The 16,309-nt window shown below is 50.4% G+C and overlaps 3 protein-coding genes across 3 annotated transcripts; 1 reads left to right on the top strand and 2 right to left on the bottom strand.

Annotated features, from left to right (window-relative positions):
* Positions 1-2,894: 2,894 nt before the first annotated feature.
* FSUBG_5596 (GTPase-activating beta-chimerin) lies at positions 2,895-5,562 on the top strand (the record flags this gene model as incomplete). The annotated part of the gene is made up of 7 exons (XM_036683709.1): positions 2,895-3,155; positions 3,222-3,275; positions 3,348-3,960; positions 4,017-4,222; positions 4,270-5,017; positions 5,066-5,215; positions 5,285-5,562. 7 exons carry the CDS (start codon positions 2,895-2,897, stop codon positions 5,560-5,562), a joined length of 2,310 nt encoding a protein of 769 aa, XP_036538938.1.
* A 1,128-nt stretch (positions 5,563-6,690) lies between these two features.
* FSUBG_5595 (SRB8-DNA-directed RNA polymerase II holoenzyme and Srb10 CDK subcomplex subunit) lies at positions 6,691-11,353 on the bottom strand (the record flags this gene model as incomplete). The annotated part of the gene is made up of 3 exons (XM_036683708.1): positions 6,691-9,873; positions 9,925-10,129; positions 10,182-11,353. 3 exons carry the CDS (start codon positions 11,351-11,353, stop codon positions 6,691-6,693), a joined length of 4,560 nt encoding a protein of 1,519 aa, XP_036538937.1.
* A 3,909-nt stretch (positions 11,354-15,262) lies between these two features.
* On the bottom strand, positions 15,263-16,105 carry FSUBG_5594 (FMn-binding split barrel-related; the record flags this gene model as incomplete). The annotated part of the gene is made up of 1 exon (XM_036683707.1): positions 15,263-16,105. The coding sequence occupies one exon, from the start codon at positions 16,103-16,105 to the stop codon at positions 15,263-15,265; it is 843 nt and encodes a 280-aa protein (XP_036538936.1).
* Positions 16,106-16,309: the final 204 nt, after the last annotated feature.

Genomic DNA, 16,309 nt, shown 5'->3' with positions numbered 1-16,309 from the left:
GCCTTACTCTCTTATAATTTTTCTTGTTTCAACACACGCACATATCTTATACAGCATTATACCAGGCGTAAAGGCCATGGGGTACGGACGACTCAGAGCAATCTCCGTCAGTTTGTCTCTTTCTGGAAATTTCGGGCATTTTCTTAATAGCATCAGCATAGCATTATGGCCGCATATTTCATTCATATATTGGTGGGGGCGAGACAAGGTCGTTATGAGACGACGCTCTGTTCGCAACCATACTCATACCCAGACATCGGTCTTGATAGAGCGGATATCCGAGGATCATAGAAGAAGGAGGAGAGGGTTATCAGACTCCAGACTTCGTTCGCACACTGTTTGCGAACGGACCTGAGTATTACGAAAGTTCTGGAGTGGGTGGCCTGGTTGAATGTGCATGACTGTAAATACCCCGGGCTTGATAGATAGGAATTGAATGATTGACCGAATGAATCAGAATGGTACTTCATCAAGCCATAGTACCACCCACCCGATAGCATGTGTTTGGCAAACGGCATCTGGGTCCGGCAACTTGCACCAAATTCGCCATCGAGAATGCTGTCGCACCCGCGGATTAAGTCAACAGCTGTAGCATCGCAGAAGATTGATGACTCGTTTAACCAGTAACACCAGACATGCACTTGCAGTAAGGTATCGGCATTGGAGGGCTGACGTTGGCGCCGAACCCTAGCCCCTTGTTCTATCCAGCAGCCAACATGCGTGTGTTGCGATAACGAATATTTGAGGTGGGCTGATGTGTATTGTGAAATCCGTTTGGTCTGTTTGTCAGGCCTAGGGTTGCATCGTCAAAGAGTGGCAAACACGGCGTGCTTGTGCATTCGTTTGTCGGAGAATACAGCCATCCTCTTCCTTCGTGGACATGTATGTAGCAAGGTGTTATTTTTTTTTTTCTACAAGGGTGATCATAAAAGACTCAGACTGTAGGACAAAACCACCCAATGCGGGTGATGTTGTTTGTTTGCGGCTGTGGCTGCATATTGTCTTTCTTGTTTTAGAAACAGGCGTCTCGGCAATTCGGGTAGACTTTCAATAGTCTTGTGCGCGTATCCTCTGCTGGAATAGAATATGCTAGGATCTTATATGAAACACGAGGTCTAGTTTGAGGATTTTCAACACTAACTAACCAGCGAGTTATAAATAGGAGAAGCTACATATATGTCTGAGCGACAACCTCAACGTTTCAAAGAGTTGTACGCTCTGTTGGCAGGCTAGGACATCCCTTTTTAAGCATATATGATAGATCAACCCTGTTGGAGCTTTTGTGTGTGGTTGAGGTGTGTTACCGTCAGGTGAGGGGGTATGAATGTAAGTGAGAACGCAACACAAACGTTGTCTCGCCTCTGCAGATATGGCTGCATAAGGCCGCAGAGGGTAATAGCACTGCGGTTCCCGCAGCAGGCTACCATTTGTGCGAGAGATTGGCTGTTATTTGATAGACGAACTAATGCTGGCGCCCGCAGCCACCGAAGAAGGCATGTTTCAATCGGTAAAGAGTCCTGGGCGGAACGATAGCCATCCGTCAGCAACGACGCATATCACATCAGGAGTCAGAGAACCAGGTGAATATAGTAGGTAGCGTTTAGAAAACTGCCGTCAGCCGTTGTGGCTTTTGAACTTGTCCAACTCGTCGCCAAACACGTTGCGAAAAGAGTGGGCGGGGGTACGTAAGTAGAAGACTTCCCGTCCACTTGCAATCTAAAGGTATTACATACCATCAGTACCTTAGGTATAGTATGTACTCCGTACCTAGAGCTTGTCTTGGCTGAGTAGCCGTTCCCTGTAAGAAATCATACATACCTAGGTAAGGTAGGTAGGTAGTGGGTGGGTGGCTTCAAGGCACTGTTTGTAAGGATCATGGGTAAGGTAATTCCTCCGGGCTCTTGCATTCGAGGCGCTTTTGTTTGTGCGTGCTAACTTTGAGGAAGTGGAGGTAAACAATGCCAATGGAAGTCTTTGTTTTGGGTGAAGTTGAGATCGGGGTTATCGAGCTAAGAGAGACAGACGTAGCCACCAAATAAAGGGTCCCGTCCCCCTCGTCCCCTGGAGCCGTCCTGTAGAAAGAGACCCCTAACACCGCTAAAGAACCGCCCCGAGAGACTGCCTTGAAACCCGAGGGGACAAGAAATAGGTGGGCTCAGCCACAATCAGCCCAATTTATGGTTCCAGGTTCCATCCAATCTGTCCGTCTACACCTCACAGGCTCACAGTCAGTGTTTCCTTTCCATTCCCTCCCCACCGGCGGCCGGCCAAGCGATCTCCATATCCATATCCATTTCCAATTCCAATTCCAATTCCAACTCCGACTCCATCTCCATTTGCATTGCATTTGCATCTTGCACCTTCGAGGTATATTTGCCTCTCTAATTTGGCCCCATCCGTTCTGTCACCTCTTCTTATACGGGCGCGTATTCGCCTGCGTTGCCTTGTGCATCCCCGCTGTTCATCATTTCCGAAAGACCGTGCTGCCTCGACGAACAATCGGCCCAGCCAGTCCGTCCTGGCACCGAATCATTGATCACCCCCCCGCCGCTGCGGATTGCGAAGCTCTCCCCATCAGAACAGAACAGGCACACAAAGCTTCATTCGCCAACAGCTGCTCCAACGCTACCATCACTGTTGTCGCCTTGACGCATATCCATTTTGACTTGTTCCTCGCGATTGTCACGGTGCTTATTGCGCTCCAATTCACTGATCCTACCTTAACTCTGCGACGGAACAGTTCCTGCCCAATCTCTACTCCACGACCTGACCCAACTCAAGGAATGTGAGCGTCCACTTCGACCAAGTCTGACTCAAACAAACAACTTGGACACTCCCCGGCATTATAAACTAAATATTCGTGCGGGACACCTTTCCAAATTGACATCAGCATCATGAACGAATACCACCCCCCGTCGGCGAACGAAGCCTTCTCTCCTTCACAGGAGCGCGACCGGTCCGGCAGCATGTCCTTGGGCAATATCCCATTGAGTCCTCAGGGACCCCCATCAGATCACGGCGGTGCTGCAGTTGACGACGCCATGAACAAAGACCAGAAATCCGACGCCGACACCACATCGCCTACGCAAACATCAGGTCCATCCGGTGTGAATTCCGAACAGATTAAGCAAGTTTCGGACGTTTTATCTTCCGAGGTATGACATACCTCAGGCAAAGCAACATGCTTAATGTCTGGATAATGGGCTAACTGTATTCAACAGATTGGCATTGTTACGCTGCTGAACCGCCTCAAACAGAGCATAGCTTCAGCAAAGGTGAGAAACCCACTGGACCCCATCCAGTTTCCCAACACTCAGGTAACCCGGCTTACTAACTGGGGATTCTAGGAATTTGCATTGTTCCTCAAGAAACGATCGAGTCTAGAAGAAGACCATGCCAATGGCATCAGGAAACTCACCCGTACCACCCAGGAGGTCATGCGCCGACCCGATCATCGGCAAGGCACATTCGGCAACGCATACGAGGCTATGGCAAGCACCCACGAGCGTATGGCTGAGAATGGCATCGAGTTTTCCAAAGAACTACACCAGATGCATGATGAGCTTATGGAGCTCGCTGGTGTTGCCGAGCGCAGCCGGAAGTCATGGAAGCAAAACGGTTTGTCCGCTGAGAACAAAGTAGCAGAGATGGAGCAGACTATGCGTAAGAGCAAGGCCAAGTACGACTCTCTTGCTGAGGATTATGAGCGGGTCAAGACCGGCGAGTCGCGCCAGAGCGGCAAAATGTTTGGCCTCAAGGGACACAAGTCAGCGCAACAGCATGAGGGTGAGCTGCTGAAGAAGGTTCAAGCAGCTGATTCTACCTACCACGGGCACGTCCAGGCATTGCAGGCTGAGAAGGCCCAACTTGTTTCGACGACACGCCCAGAAGCTATTCGAGCTCTTCAAGACTCGATTAAGGAGATTGATGCAGGCATCTCATTGCAGATGCAGAAGTTTGGTAAGTCTATCCTCGAGTATTCTAAATCGTACAATCGCAGCTCATTTTTTATTTAGCCTCCTTCAACGAGCGTCTACTATTAAGCAACGGTCTGAGTGTCAGCCCCATTCAGGGTCCTGGGGCCCAAGGCAGCTCTGCTCAACGCAGTCTGCGACAGGCTGCTTCTTCGATTGATAATGACAAAGACTTGAATGACTATGTCACGGCACAGCACAGAAGTGTGCCTCCCAACACTGGTGAAATCAAATATGAGCGCAATCCAGTAAGTGGCTACGGGAAAGTAATCAGTATTTTGACTAACAATTTTAGGCACTTAACCCTCCGGGCTCCAGCAGCCAGCATAATCCAGGAGGCCCTGTCCAACAACCCGCAGCTGTTGTGCAGTCACCAGTATCACAGACGCAGCCCCAAGGTGGTTTCTCCGGACCACAGCCTTTAGCTCCAGGATCAAGGACCAGTACCCTTGGTCTTGGCCCTATTACTGGCGTTACTGGCGGTGACCCTTCATTTCCCCCAACTGATGACCCTCGACCTTTTTCACAGCCTCATAATAGGAGCTTTAGTCAAGGTAACATGCCAGTGCAACAGGGCACTCCTAACCAGCAATTTTCAGGTCGGGGCCCCAATCAACAACAGGCACCTAATCAAAGATATGGTAATGGGGGGTCAATCAGTTCATCTGGGCCACCGCAACTTGGTGCCCTGCCCTTCCAGCCTGGCGGTTCCCCTCCTCAACAGCCAGTTCCTGGCCAAACTCCTCATGAACGTTCAGGAAGTGGGGTAAACTCTGGACAAGGACCTCCAGGTGCTACACGGTCACCACCTCCCTATGGAGCTTCTAGTCACCCTCCTCCTGGGCCTGGGCCTTCCGGGCCTGCCAGGCCAATGTTCGGCTTGCCACTGAGTCGTCTTTATGAACGTGACGGCTTGGCAGTACCAATGGTTGTTTACCAGTGTATCCAGGCGGTGGATATGTACGGCCTTAATGTGGAAGGCATATACCGCCAGTCTGGGTCCATGGCTCACATACAAAGACTAAAGAATATGTTCGACACAGGTTCGTCATGTTCTACTTGTACAAAGTACAGGGCTAATCACATAGCAGAGTCATCCAACCCTGCGCTCGATTTTAGGAATCCCGAGAACTTTTATCATGACGTCAATAGTGTTACTGGCCTGTTGAAGCAGTTTTTCCGTGATCTCCCCGACCCACTACTCACCCTCGAGTATCATGATAGCTTCATCACGGCTGCCAGTACGTCGCTCCAATTCCTTCCTTTCGTGTGTCCACCTCTCCTTGGCAAACACTGACTGATATGCACAGAACAAGAAGACGATACGGTGCGTCGCGATTCGATTCACGCGATCATCAACAGTCTTCCTGATCCCAACTACGCTACACTGCGTGCTCTCACTCTTCACCTCTGGAGAGTCATGGACAACAGCCACAACAACCGCATGAATTGCCACAACCTAGCCGTCATTTTTGGCCCGACACTCATGGGCACTGACCCCAGCACCGCCATTGCCGATGCGGGCTGGCAGATTAAGGCCATCGACACCATCCTGCAGAACACGCTCCAGATTTTTGACGAGGATTAAACGTGTATGTAAGCGCCTGGCGTTGGTTAAGGGCATAATATGTAACGCTTGTCGAAGGAGACGGAGAGGGATGTTTATGTCTATGCATGTTGGCTGTTTTTATGTTGCATGGCGCATCATATCTAATGCATGTTCGTTTCTTCTCGTGCTTGAAGATTAGTGTAAAACCACTGGGTGGCAAACGTGAGCGCTTTTTTCCCTTGTGCTTCTTTTGCGCTTGTTCAGTTTACATCTTATTTGTTCTCTTGCGTGTGATGGCATTCTGTATGTGATGGGTTAGACTCGCAGTTAAAAATACGCGAGGCATTTCAAATAATTTGCTGTAGGGTAAGCTATGCCACATGGCCCTTCGGTCTTTATCAGTAGTTATCGCTCCTGTTTAAAAGTCTATGGGATGTCTCATGTTCATGGCTCTCGAATCACTTCCACGGGAGCAGTCACGTCAACAGGCTCACGCATCATAGGGTGCATATCAGCATAATCACCGCTTTCCAGCATGGCAACCTAGTCGAGATGGTGATATGATGCTAATCAAGTGACTTGATTGAAATTCTATGCTATTCCACTCCAATGAGTGATGCAGATAAATGCAGCGAGCCTTCTGCCCTCTGTTCTCATCAGACACCAACCTTGATGTCTTTCGTACATGATAAATGCTCCAAGTATCGTGCGTGTTCTGTGCTCGACATATCATCAGCCGTTTCACCAGTCCTCTTTGTAATCAGCGCCATGCAAAAACACACAAGCAAACCCCAGAAAGCAGAAACAAAAAGAAATGCGTCATCTTCCCATAAAAGACAAAATAAAATATTCGACGAGACCATTGATGCACTATGCCCCTTGCAGCCCAGAATAAACAATACTGAGAATAATATCCGTCTTGCAGTGCACATTATCGCTTATGCCAACATGCCTGAGTTCCGTAACAGGGGTATAGCCGTGAGAAGAAGGAAAAGAAAACTTAGACACAGTCGGGTGTATGATAATGCATGTTGGTGATGCTAATGATGATGTAGGGAAAAGCCTGAACGCACTTCGCGTCATGCTGTATGAAGGGTGTCAAAATCTTTGACATCGATAACTTGGTTTGTGGTGATTAGAAGAGATACAAGCCGGTCCTGAACGATCTCACTGAAGCTTGATAGCTTCAAAAAGACCTAGGCTTAAGCTCGTATCGTTCTCACCCACATTGGGAGTCGGCTCGCTGAGCACCTCCCAGCGACGAAGAATGAAGGGACTCAGGCGCTCCTGGACTACTGGCCCGATGCCGTATTGCGCACCCATACCACGAGCGGCAGCACTCTGAGGCGTTGCCGCCTTTTCTCGGTGGGAGAGCATAAGATTATCTGACGGAGACAGTGGTGGTGAGCTGAATAAATAGTAAAGCCGAGGGTCAGATGATGTTCCCTGGTTAGGCATCCCGCCTGGAGTTAACAAGATGGCCCTGGCACAGTTGGCTCGCAATTCCTCGGGCAGGGCATCTACCAGGAGAATAGCAATGTCGAAGACCTGGTGGACAAGAGAGCCAACAATAGCTGGCGGCAGTGTTTCCAACTCAAGTAGCAGCCCGCAAAGAACAAGGACAATGCGTGCTCGAACATCATGCACGGGTGGGATGGGAGGCCGTGTCGCCGAAGCCGTGGGAAGAGGGGCTGATGGTGGCTCGGACGACAAGCTATGGAGAGTCACAAAGCGAAGCATGGCGGGCAGCCAATGCTGTAATACGGCGGCGTGACAGTTGGGACGCTCCTGAGGCCCTGCTGCGACGATTTCCCACAGGTCTGTCAGCTTCTCGACCATGCCCAACGATAACTGTGCCATCTTAGGGGGAGCTTGGCCCGAAATAATAGCCTCCACTACTTCTAGTAAGTTCTCGGCCATGCGGAGGGACTGCCGTGACCCAGTGTCGACAAATTCAGGAGCCTTCGATGAAGGGATCAAGTCGAGAAATCCAGTTTGAGCCTGTGTCTTGAGATGCTGGGTAATGTCGTCACTCAGACTAGGTAATAAACTGGTCCACATAATATTGCCTGCTTCAATGGCTCGATCCATCGCCCTGGCAAAGATCTCAAAGCGAGAGGAACTCTGATCTTGTCCCTCAATTACATTGGGCTGTGGCAAAGACAGGTCTAAGTTAAGCTTCAACTGACAGAACGGCAGTGTCAGCTCGTTGGCAATCTGTAAGATATGATCGAACGAAATTTGAGTATCGCCCGAGTCTCCAGGAATAAGAAGTTTCGTGGTCACCTTGCGGACAAGACCGACAGCTTCAGCAGGAAGCGCTCTGATGCCTAAAGCATTTGAGACAGCGGAGGAATCCACCAGAACAAGAGTTCGTAACGTCTCAAGCAGACTTTCTTGGCAATCAATATTGTCAAGAGGAAACTCGTTGCCATTGACATGATTTCTAACAGTCGAGTACTCGAGCAAAGCGTTTCGAACAAGGTTCAGCAATCCTTTGGACTGCTCAAATTTGGCGCACTTTTGCTCGGTATGAAACCGGTAGCTTTCCTCAGCCACAAGCCCTGTTCCCTGGGGAAGCGGCATGATGATGAGTTGTAAGAGTTCTTGTAAGTATGTCGCAGGACCTTTGGACGACTCTGGGGCAAGAGTCTGGATATTCGCGAACGGGGGGCTTGCGGTGCTCATTATAATAGGCATTGTCAGACACCCTGTAATGATAAGAAGTGGGAATAAGGTAGAAAGGGAGGAGCGGTTTGATATCGAACGAATATGACTTGTCCAGTCGGTCATGAGCTTATCGAAATGGTGAGCATCAAAAACTCGTATTCTTGCGAGTAAAGTTGCCAACACCCGGCGTGTATCGTCCTCCTTCTCCCACCCGCGCTCAAGAGCAGGGATTATCATTCGGAAAAGCTTGTTCATTGTTGGAGGGTCCAATCGTGTCCCACTGGAAAGTGTTTTCTCGACATCTTCAGCTACATTGTTTTCAGCTTGGTGAGAGGGGGTTGCCACGATGTCGGAAACCGGGGAGCAAGCATCAATAGCGTTGTTGCGATCATTTTGGACGAGTTCTTGGCGAAGCTGGCTGGCAATCACCTCATGACCAGCCATGCGTTGGGCAAGACTGTCAAGAGCAGCAAGTAGCGGTCGTGGAACGAGTCTTTGCTCCTCGTTCATCATTCTAAGGCGCTCGATCAGGCTGTTAAACAGTTCATCTGCGCTATCCAAGGCGCAGAAGATCTGCAAGTTTGAATGGACAGTATCGGCAACCGACGCCAGAACGTCAGAATCGGCGGTCTTCGCGCAAGCTCCAAGAATGTCGGATAACATGGCGTAATCTTCGGCCGTTTCCATAATGTCTCGAACAGCGGTGAACATAGGCAGAGACAAAGAATGGCCCTTCATGATGAACTGCCCAGTTAGCTCATCGCGCAAATGTGCCCCAATGCTGCTCCTTAGAGCAGTACTGCTACCGCCCAACCGTTGCAATAGCCTCTTGAATGACATTGGCTTTCGTCCTGACAATGGATCATCTGACAGTAAAGGGAGCCCCACAACATGTTTCACGACCCTGATTGCGTTGGTGATGTCTTGTTCCTCCTCAGCGATCGAATAGTTGCCAGCCCGTCTTAGTAGATTTCCTCTCTCAGCCCTTTTCTTCTCAGATAAAGCATGAAGCGGAAGCTCGACTAGCAACCTGCTAGAGCACGGACCTGATACGGGGTCGATTTCCGCGCCACAATGATAACCACCACGAGCGATAGTCCACTGCATATATTGCGAGACGGAAAAGTGGCCGGTTCGAACGAGCTCCGTGACAAGGTGATAGACGAGGTTCTTCCGTGCCTTGTCATTGGGAGCGATGTTGTCGAGCATCTCGAGGATGGGCGTAGTAGGGTTCACACGAAATTGGCTCCATTGCCGAATTAAACGGGCTGCGGCATAAACCTTGGCTAAACCTGGACGATGGAACGAAGTTGCCCACTCAACTACTGTCCTCATTATCAAAGACTTGTTCTCGCTCGTTGCCCAGCATGCTGCGGCTAAATGGTTATCGCCAGACTCTTTCAAGGCAGCATCAAGCAACTTAACCAGCTGACTCCGCCCGGCAGGAGGAGAAGCAGTACTAGACACAACCAGCCGTGAGTTTCGTGAATTAATGGCATGTAGTGCCTTTCGAGCCTGCTCATCATCAGAACGTACACAAGCATGTAAAGTATCCTTGTACGTCAACCAGGCTCCAGGGTTGATAAAGCTCTCTGGGTTGGAACGAATTAGTGAGCCGAGCAAAGCTGACAGTCTACTGGAGAGTTGCACAAGAAGATCCTTATCAGGGTCGTTGGATATCTGGTTTTGCTTAGTCAAACCGTTTTGAATAAGAGTTGCGAGTGAACCTACCACATGCAAGTGGCTGAGTAGAGCAAATACAAGCCTCCGGCCATACTTGCGTGACCTGAGAAGGTCTTTCCAGTAAATCTGAGCAATGAGCAGCCACATGGGAAGACGCGACTGAAGGCTATTCTCAATTCCAGACACAACCCAATCAAGGTAATGATCTCGATCTAGCAACTGCTCTGAGTAAAGGTTCGTTGCTAAGCGGATACTGTGTGACAGTTAGCTACCGTGCTTCTGGTACAATAAGCATGTCGACTTACGCATATGTGACTCGGCTTTTCCATTCACTCTCACCAAAACCAGCAACAACGGCATCGACAAATTGCTCAACAAAAACGGTCCAGTCGCGAGCCCATTTCAGTTCACCACCCATAACAAAGGCACCATTGACACCCTTCCTCTTCAACCCCCTGATCTCATTGGCACCGACACACTTTGCTAACCAAACAGCTCGCTCGGCGGGAACATTCTTGTTCAAGCATTGGTCGAGTAGCGTTCTTCCGCGAATGCCATGGGGAATTGTTCGGCTGAGGCGTCTTAAAGATATCGCGGGATTCGCAAGGTCCTTGAGCCAAACCTCTCTCTTCGTATCCGTGAGTGTGACTCGAGGTGGTGGTTTGAAAGTCGAGGGCGCATTGATCTGTCCTCGATGTCTGCGCTGAGTCAGAACTCCCATAAAAATAGTAGACAGTGCATTCAGGCCAGTCTTTTGCTTCAGAGCCGGAAAGATGGCAAGCTTAGCAGACGAAGTTTCGGGAACATTCAAGTTCACCTTATCCCATGTTCCTTTGGTGATCGCTTCGCTACTCCACTCGTCTTCATAATGTGCTCCATTCCAGGGAAAGAAATCGGCGTATCCAGAGTTAAGACCTTTGCTGAAAGGGTCGACGGGATTTCGTACTGCAGTTTCGGGTCGGTTGGCTGAGAAGTATCGTGGCGCGACGGAGGGAATCTCGACGGTGTATGGCTTTGGCCGGGCATCTTTCTTGACTGGCGCAGGCGCTGTCGCTGTAACTCGAGGAGCGAATCTCGGTTGCGAAGGTACTGGTCGACGTGTTGGCATCGGCATCAAAAGGAAGCTGGCGCTGTCGGCAGGGCTGCCGACCATAGCTTGAAAGGGATCGGAATTGGTAATTCGCGAGGGTGTAAGAGACTGCGGCGATTCGGATGTAGGTAAAGAACTAGAAGAAGCATTGTGTGACAACTCGAGCCGAAGACGTGAGCCGCCTCTTCTAGGTGTTGTGTGATAACGATTAGGGGTAGCATCGCCGGCGTCGGCGGTTAAATCGATGAAAGAAGCATCTTTTCGAACTGGCGAGGCAGCCGCCATAAACTGCTGCTGATGAGATAATGATCGCTGTGGCGGGGGGCGCTGGACAGGTAACGATGATGAGCTCACGGAACGCTGAGGCGGCCGCGGATGGGCGCCCATTGTGGTCCGCGAGGTCATTTCTGGGTCGTGGGCGGAGGCGCCATTCCGAAAAATCTAAATAAAGGGATGTATCGACTTGTGTTTTATGTGATGACGATGGACAACCGCAGTAAACGCGACTCCTGGGAATGGTGCTGCGATGTCCAACAGTATTCGGTGGTGCCTCAATACTCAAAGGTGAAATGGGGCTCGAGGTTTGCGTTCCTATGGTCGCGTTGTCGTTGATACGTGGTTTGTTGAGCCAGCCGCGCAACCAGAAGCATAGATGGACGAATAATCAACGTGATTCGGGAATCCGAACTCGATTGTTATCCATGCGTTCTATCATCCCCCAACTATCGCAGCCGCCGTTGCCGTTGTTGTTCCGGGTCGATAGGATGGAGCCACGCACGCGAATGGCTTCGACTCGGTGGAGTTGGGTTGTTCGAGTCAAAGAGGAGGAAGATACGGATGCACAAACTGGAAAGAATAGTGTCTAGATAGCGAAAGTATGTACACGAGCGGCACGGAACCCCGACCGAGAGCGGCAACTGTCGATGGATTGATTATGAGATGTACAGATGTGGATGGGGTCAGACGGGGCGAGGTAATGTTAGGTAGGTAGGTTGAGTTAGAGCGTTTCTGAGGTGAGGCAAGGCAAGGTTGGCAAGGTACTAACTTAAAAGGCCCTCAAGAGACAGGAGTGGAGACGAAGGTAGAAACTACCAACGGAGAGATGGCTAATGTGCCGCGACAACAGGGCTTTTGCGTTACAGGACGACTTTAGACACTATATCCGCAAAGTACCAATTACATAGCTTCGATAAGTTTTACATGGATCTGCCCCCCCCCCCCCCCCCCCCTCCCCCATCCGGGCTCTCAGCCGTCGCTTGGCCGGTCCCTTGAATCGTTTATTACGCTGGAACCCTGCCCGGACATTTTGAATTTGGAAAGGGTAGGTAGGAATTGTTCGTCGGTTGTCTCTTGATTCTCGAGACTGCCCGTGCGGGCCCGACCCGAGCTACGGGCTTAGACTACGGCTATGGCTGCGGATAGGGACCGACGGGGTCTGGGACTGGGGAATCAATTCCATTACATGAGTCTTATTACAGCGCGAGTCTTGAGAGGAAGATCGATTGGGACAGACGCTGAGCGTCAAGTGGCGATACATTGTGACAAATGACTCGTGGCTGGTTTACGATATTATGCTAATCACCGAGGATTCCTGAACAACAAAGCCCTCTATGCGTACAGTGCTACGTGTTGGCTCTCCAAGGGATAAGCGGGTGAATTGCTTGTAAAGGATTGAGACTGACGGGCGGGTTGAGGTGAAAGCGTTCGGGTCACATCAGAGTGCATAACATTGTTGTGCTATTCAAGGGGTTACAGTTGGCTACCTACCTGCTTGGCGATCAAATAACATCACAGCGCCCCCCAGCCAAAGGCCATCAACCCCGCTTGGAGGCACACAATCGCGCAGCTTAAGATCTCATAGAAGCATTTGCTTCGTGGAATGTGTGTTATCTATTGCACAGCGCTTCCATTGTTGGGGGTGACTGATGAGAGGCCGCCTCAGGTGTCGTTTGGCTCTGGTAAAATATTATCAAATTTGCTTGCAGATAATACTCGTGCAAGCAAGTAAGTCAGCTAGGAAATACATTGTGCTTAACCTGAGCACAATAATGAGTTTCTTTCTCTCAAAAGCTTGTCCCATATCAGTTGGACATGGATGTCAGCCATCATTTCTCGAGGTGCTTCCCATGACGGCATTCGGCCAGACGAGAGCGCTTCATTCGATGGCATATCACCTTTCCAACAGCTTTCAGCTCCCCCCTCTCGAGCCACGCCTAAGCGAATGGGACATTCTTATGTCAATCATCAACCGTCCACATTCACTTAGTTTAACCCCCAAGCCAAGCCATTGTAAATAATCGACCGATAGTTCCCCATCTAAGAACATCAGCGGCCAAGCCGTGGTCTGTGTCCCCACCAAAACAACTCCCCCTTGGCTGGCCCTTACTTTCTCTCTTCCCAGCGACATGGGCGTTGGGACTTGGGCTTCCGGGGATGGACACATCGGCGCTGACAAACAGTGAGATTTCTGCTGTAAGCCGCTCGCAAGCCCCGATGGCTGTGTAACTTTGTAAACTGCAGATAACCCTCACCGGTGACTTGATGACTATTGCGAAACCTAAAGTAAAATTGAATAAGTCTATTCGCTGGGATGATTGGACGAGCCTCTTTTGCCTCAGGGCTGAGAGGGGGACTTTATTGTGCGGATCATGGGGTTCATCAACTTCAATATGGTGCTGCTGTTGGCCCATACCAGCCGCTCTCGGCTTGGCTAGCATTCGCTTCGTTTGACAGGGTCGTGCGTTTGCGTTGCGGTGTGCCAGTTGATGCGGAGAAGATACCCGGAGGTACGGGGTGAGTGTCTTATCAGCTCACATCCAACGCCATCCCATGCAAGACAAGCCTCTTCATGCATGTATCATAATCACGGCTAATTTTGCAGCACCAGGTCGAGCCTCCAGCCTCTCAAAACTTGTTTGCCAGCTGTTTGACTTCTTGGAAAGGAACATCCTGTCTTTTCCGTCGGGATCCAACCCCGGCCCGAGATCCTCTACCGACTGACCAGTAACTAGGGGTACTAGTTGGCTGTATGAGCACTTAAAGTCTAAAAATCAGTGATTCTGAGAGCCCTTGAGTGAGGGATAGACTAAAACGTCCTCTTTGGGGGAGACCGTTGTGTTGCGGCAATGTTGTTCCGTAGGTAGGTATGGAAAGGTAACTTAGCAAGGCCTTTTCACATGCAGAGTTCCGTAATTCGTTGCACTGAGCCGTTCTCATGTCTCTTTCATTGTAAGGTACCTACTGTAGACCCTTTGTACACGGTACGGAGTACTTGTGACCCTGTACGAAACGGTGCCATGAGCATCAATGTACGGCTGAGGCTTCCTGAGACACCTTCATATGATATGCGAAGACTGGCAGAATAACTGCATCTTCACAATACCTAGGCTAAGATTCTGATGGCTTGTAGGATTGAGATATCCTATCGACAATAGGCTACGCTAGCTCATCCCGCGTTTCTCACACAATATTGACGCATGTTTTCCCCACAAACATGCAGTTTCAGTCTACATACATGCACCTAATCAGAACTCACGGGTAACGCAGGGTATCGGATCGTCCGTGGCCCGCCGGATCAATCCGTGCGACTATGTACGTACTTCGTGCAACCCACGACTATCGCCATCCCTTGCACCAGTCAAGAAGAGGCATATCATCTTTGCCCGTCCCTCCCAAATGCAGTCAAAGTGCACGGTCACATAAGGAAGGGAGAGCGACACCTTGAGTTGTTTGTTTGTGATGGGACACGGATCGTCACGGGCTTGGAGGTCAAACAGCTATGTATGAGCCAAGTCCCCGATCATTGGAGGCGGTGACTGGTGACCACACCACACGCTGCCAAGCTTAACGAGGCGGCTTGCCAAACGTGGGCGCTGGGTGAGACAAACACGCTCGTATCTCATTGCCAGTCCTGTCGGACCGTAGCACATACAGCAGAAATGCATGTCAAGTGAGACAACATGTCTCCAAATTGTTCAAGATGTGAATTCGGTTATCTGCGTGCCGTGTTCAAGAATCTCCTTGATGGTACAATTTGTCATCTCAGGGGACACAAGGAAAAGGAAAATGGTATGCAACAAAGGCTCGTACTGCCTTACTAGATGATTGCCGCCCCAGCTTATGTAAAATCGACTCCTCCGGTTTGAACAATTGCGGCCGCCATTAAGTATGGCCCCGTATTCGTAGCAAACACATGTGGGAAAGAATGTTCCAGCCCGAATATAGTATCGTCTCAAACGGAAAGAAAACAAGAGGAAAAGAAAGGAGTGCACTCATTCGGATCCGGCGATGTCACTACTACAGCTCTGCAGCATTAACTGACCACTCACTCCAACCTCTCTCCTCACCGGGAAGCTTGATGCTCTCCCATTCGTCTCTGGTAACGCTCTTCCACTCATCAACGGGCAGCCAGCCGATTCGGGCGCGGTCGCCAAAGCCGCCAACCCAGTAGATCTTGGTTACGACCAGACGCGCCCAAGCGCTCTCATGGATCACATTGCCAGGCAGCCAGTACTTGGCGTCCTGGTGCTTGCGTGTGAAGCATGCCGCAAGTTTCAGCGCTGATACCGGTGTGGTCTCGATGGGCTCAAGATACCCAAAGAGGGCAAAGCGTGGCAAGTTGGCCGCAGAGTAAGGGACAGTGTCCGGCACGGAGAGCGACTCCTCCAAACGGCTGTTGTAATCGTGACTGGGGAGGAAGGGGATATATGCTGAGAGTCGTGAAAGAAGGGAGATACGCTTAGCAGGCGGATAGGGTGGAACCCAGTTCATGGAGAGTGTAAGGTTTGATCCAGCCCGAACGTTCCTAAACGTTGTTGCGATCTTGATCTCGAGAATGGTAGGGTTGCCTTCATCCTCACAGTCCGCTACATAATCCATCATTCCGATAGGGACGCCCTCAAGTCCATTACTGTCGGTCTCGAGTCCAATATTAGATCGCCCAAAAGGGAAGACGGTCGAGAGTGTCGCAAGCTTGGTAAGAGCAAGGATGCGGCGCGCCATGATAACGGACTCGTGGACCGTTGGGATTTTATGAGGAGCATTTGTATCTGCGTTATCGCTGTCGCCAAAGATTTTGGACGCCGGCGTGAAAGCCTGCACCGTGGCAGCAAAGCCTGCTATGGCATGCGATAACTTCATGGTGTCGTTCTTAATCGTATCGCGTGGGCAGAGTCGATGACACCGAGAGGCTGGTGAGAAGGTTGACCTATGATGCGCTGGACACGGTTAACCAAGAATGAGAACACGGGTAGGAAGAAGGTAACAGAGGTAAGCCAGGCGAGGCGGTGGGAAATCCGATGGCTTTTGGCTTTGGATTCTGCTGGCGCGTGAGGAATTTGCTAG

Source organism: Fusarium subglutinans, assembly GCF_013396075.1.
Source record: "Fusarium subglutinans strain NRRL 66333 chromosome Unknown NRRL66333_c0000055, whole genome shotgun sequence".
NCBI lineage: Eukaryota > Fungi > Ascomycota > Sordariomycetes > Hypocreales > Nectriaceae > Fusarium > Fusarium subglutinans.
The sequence above is the reverse complement of the archived record's forward strand: the minus strand, read 5'-3'. Positions and strand labels throughout refer to the sequence as shown.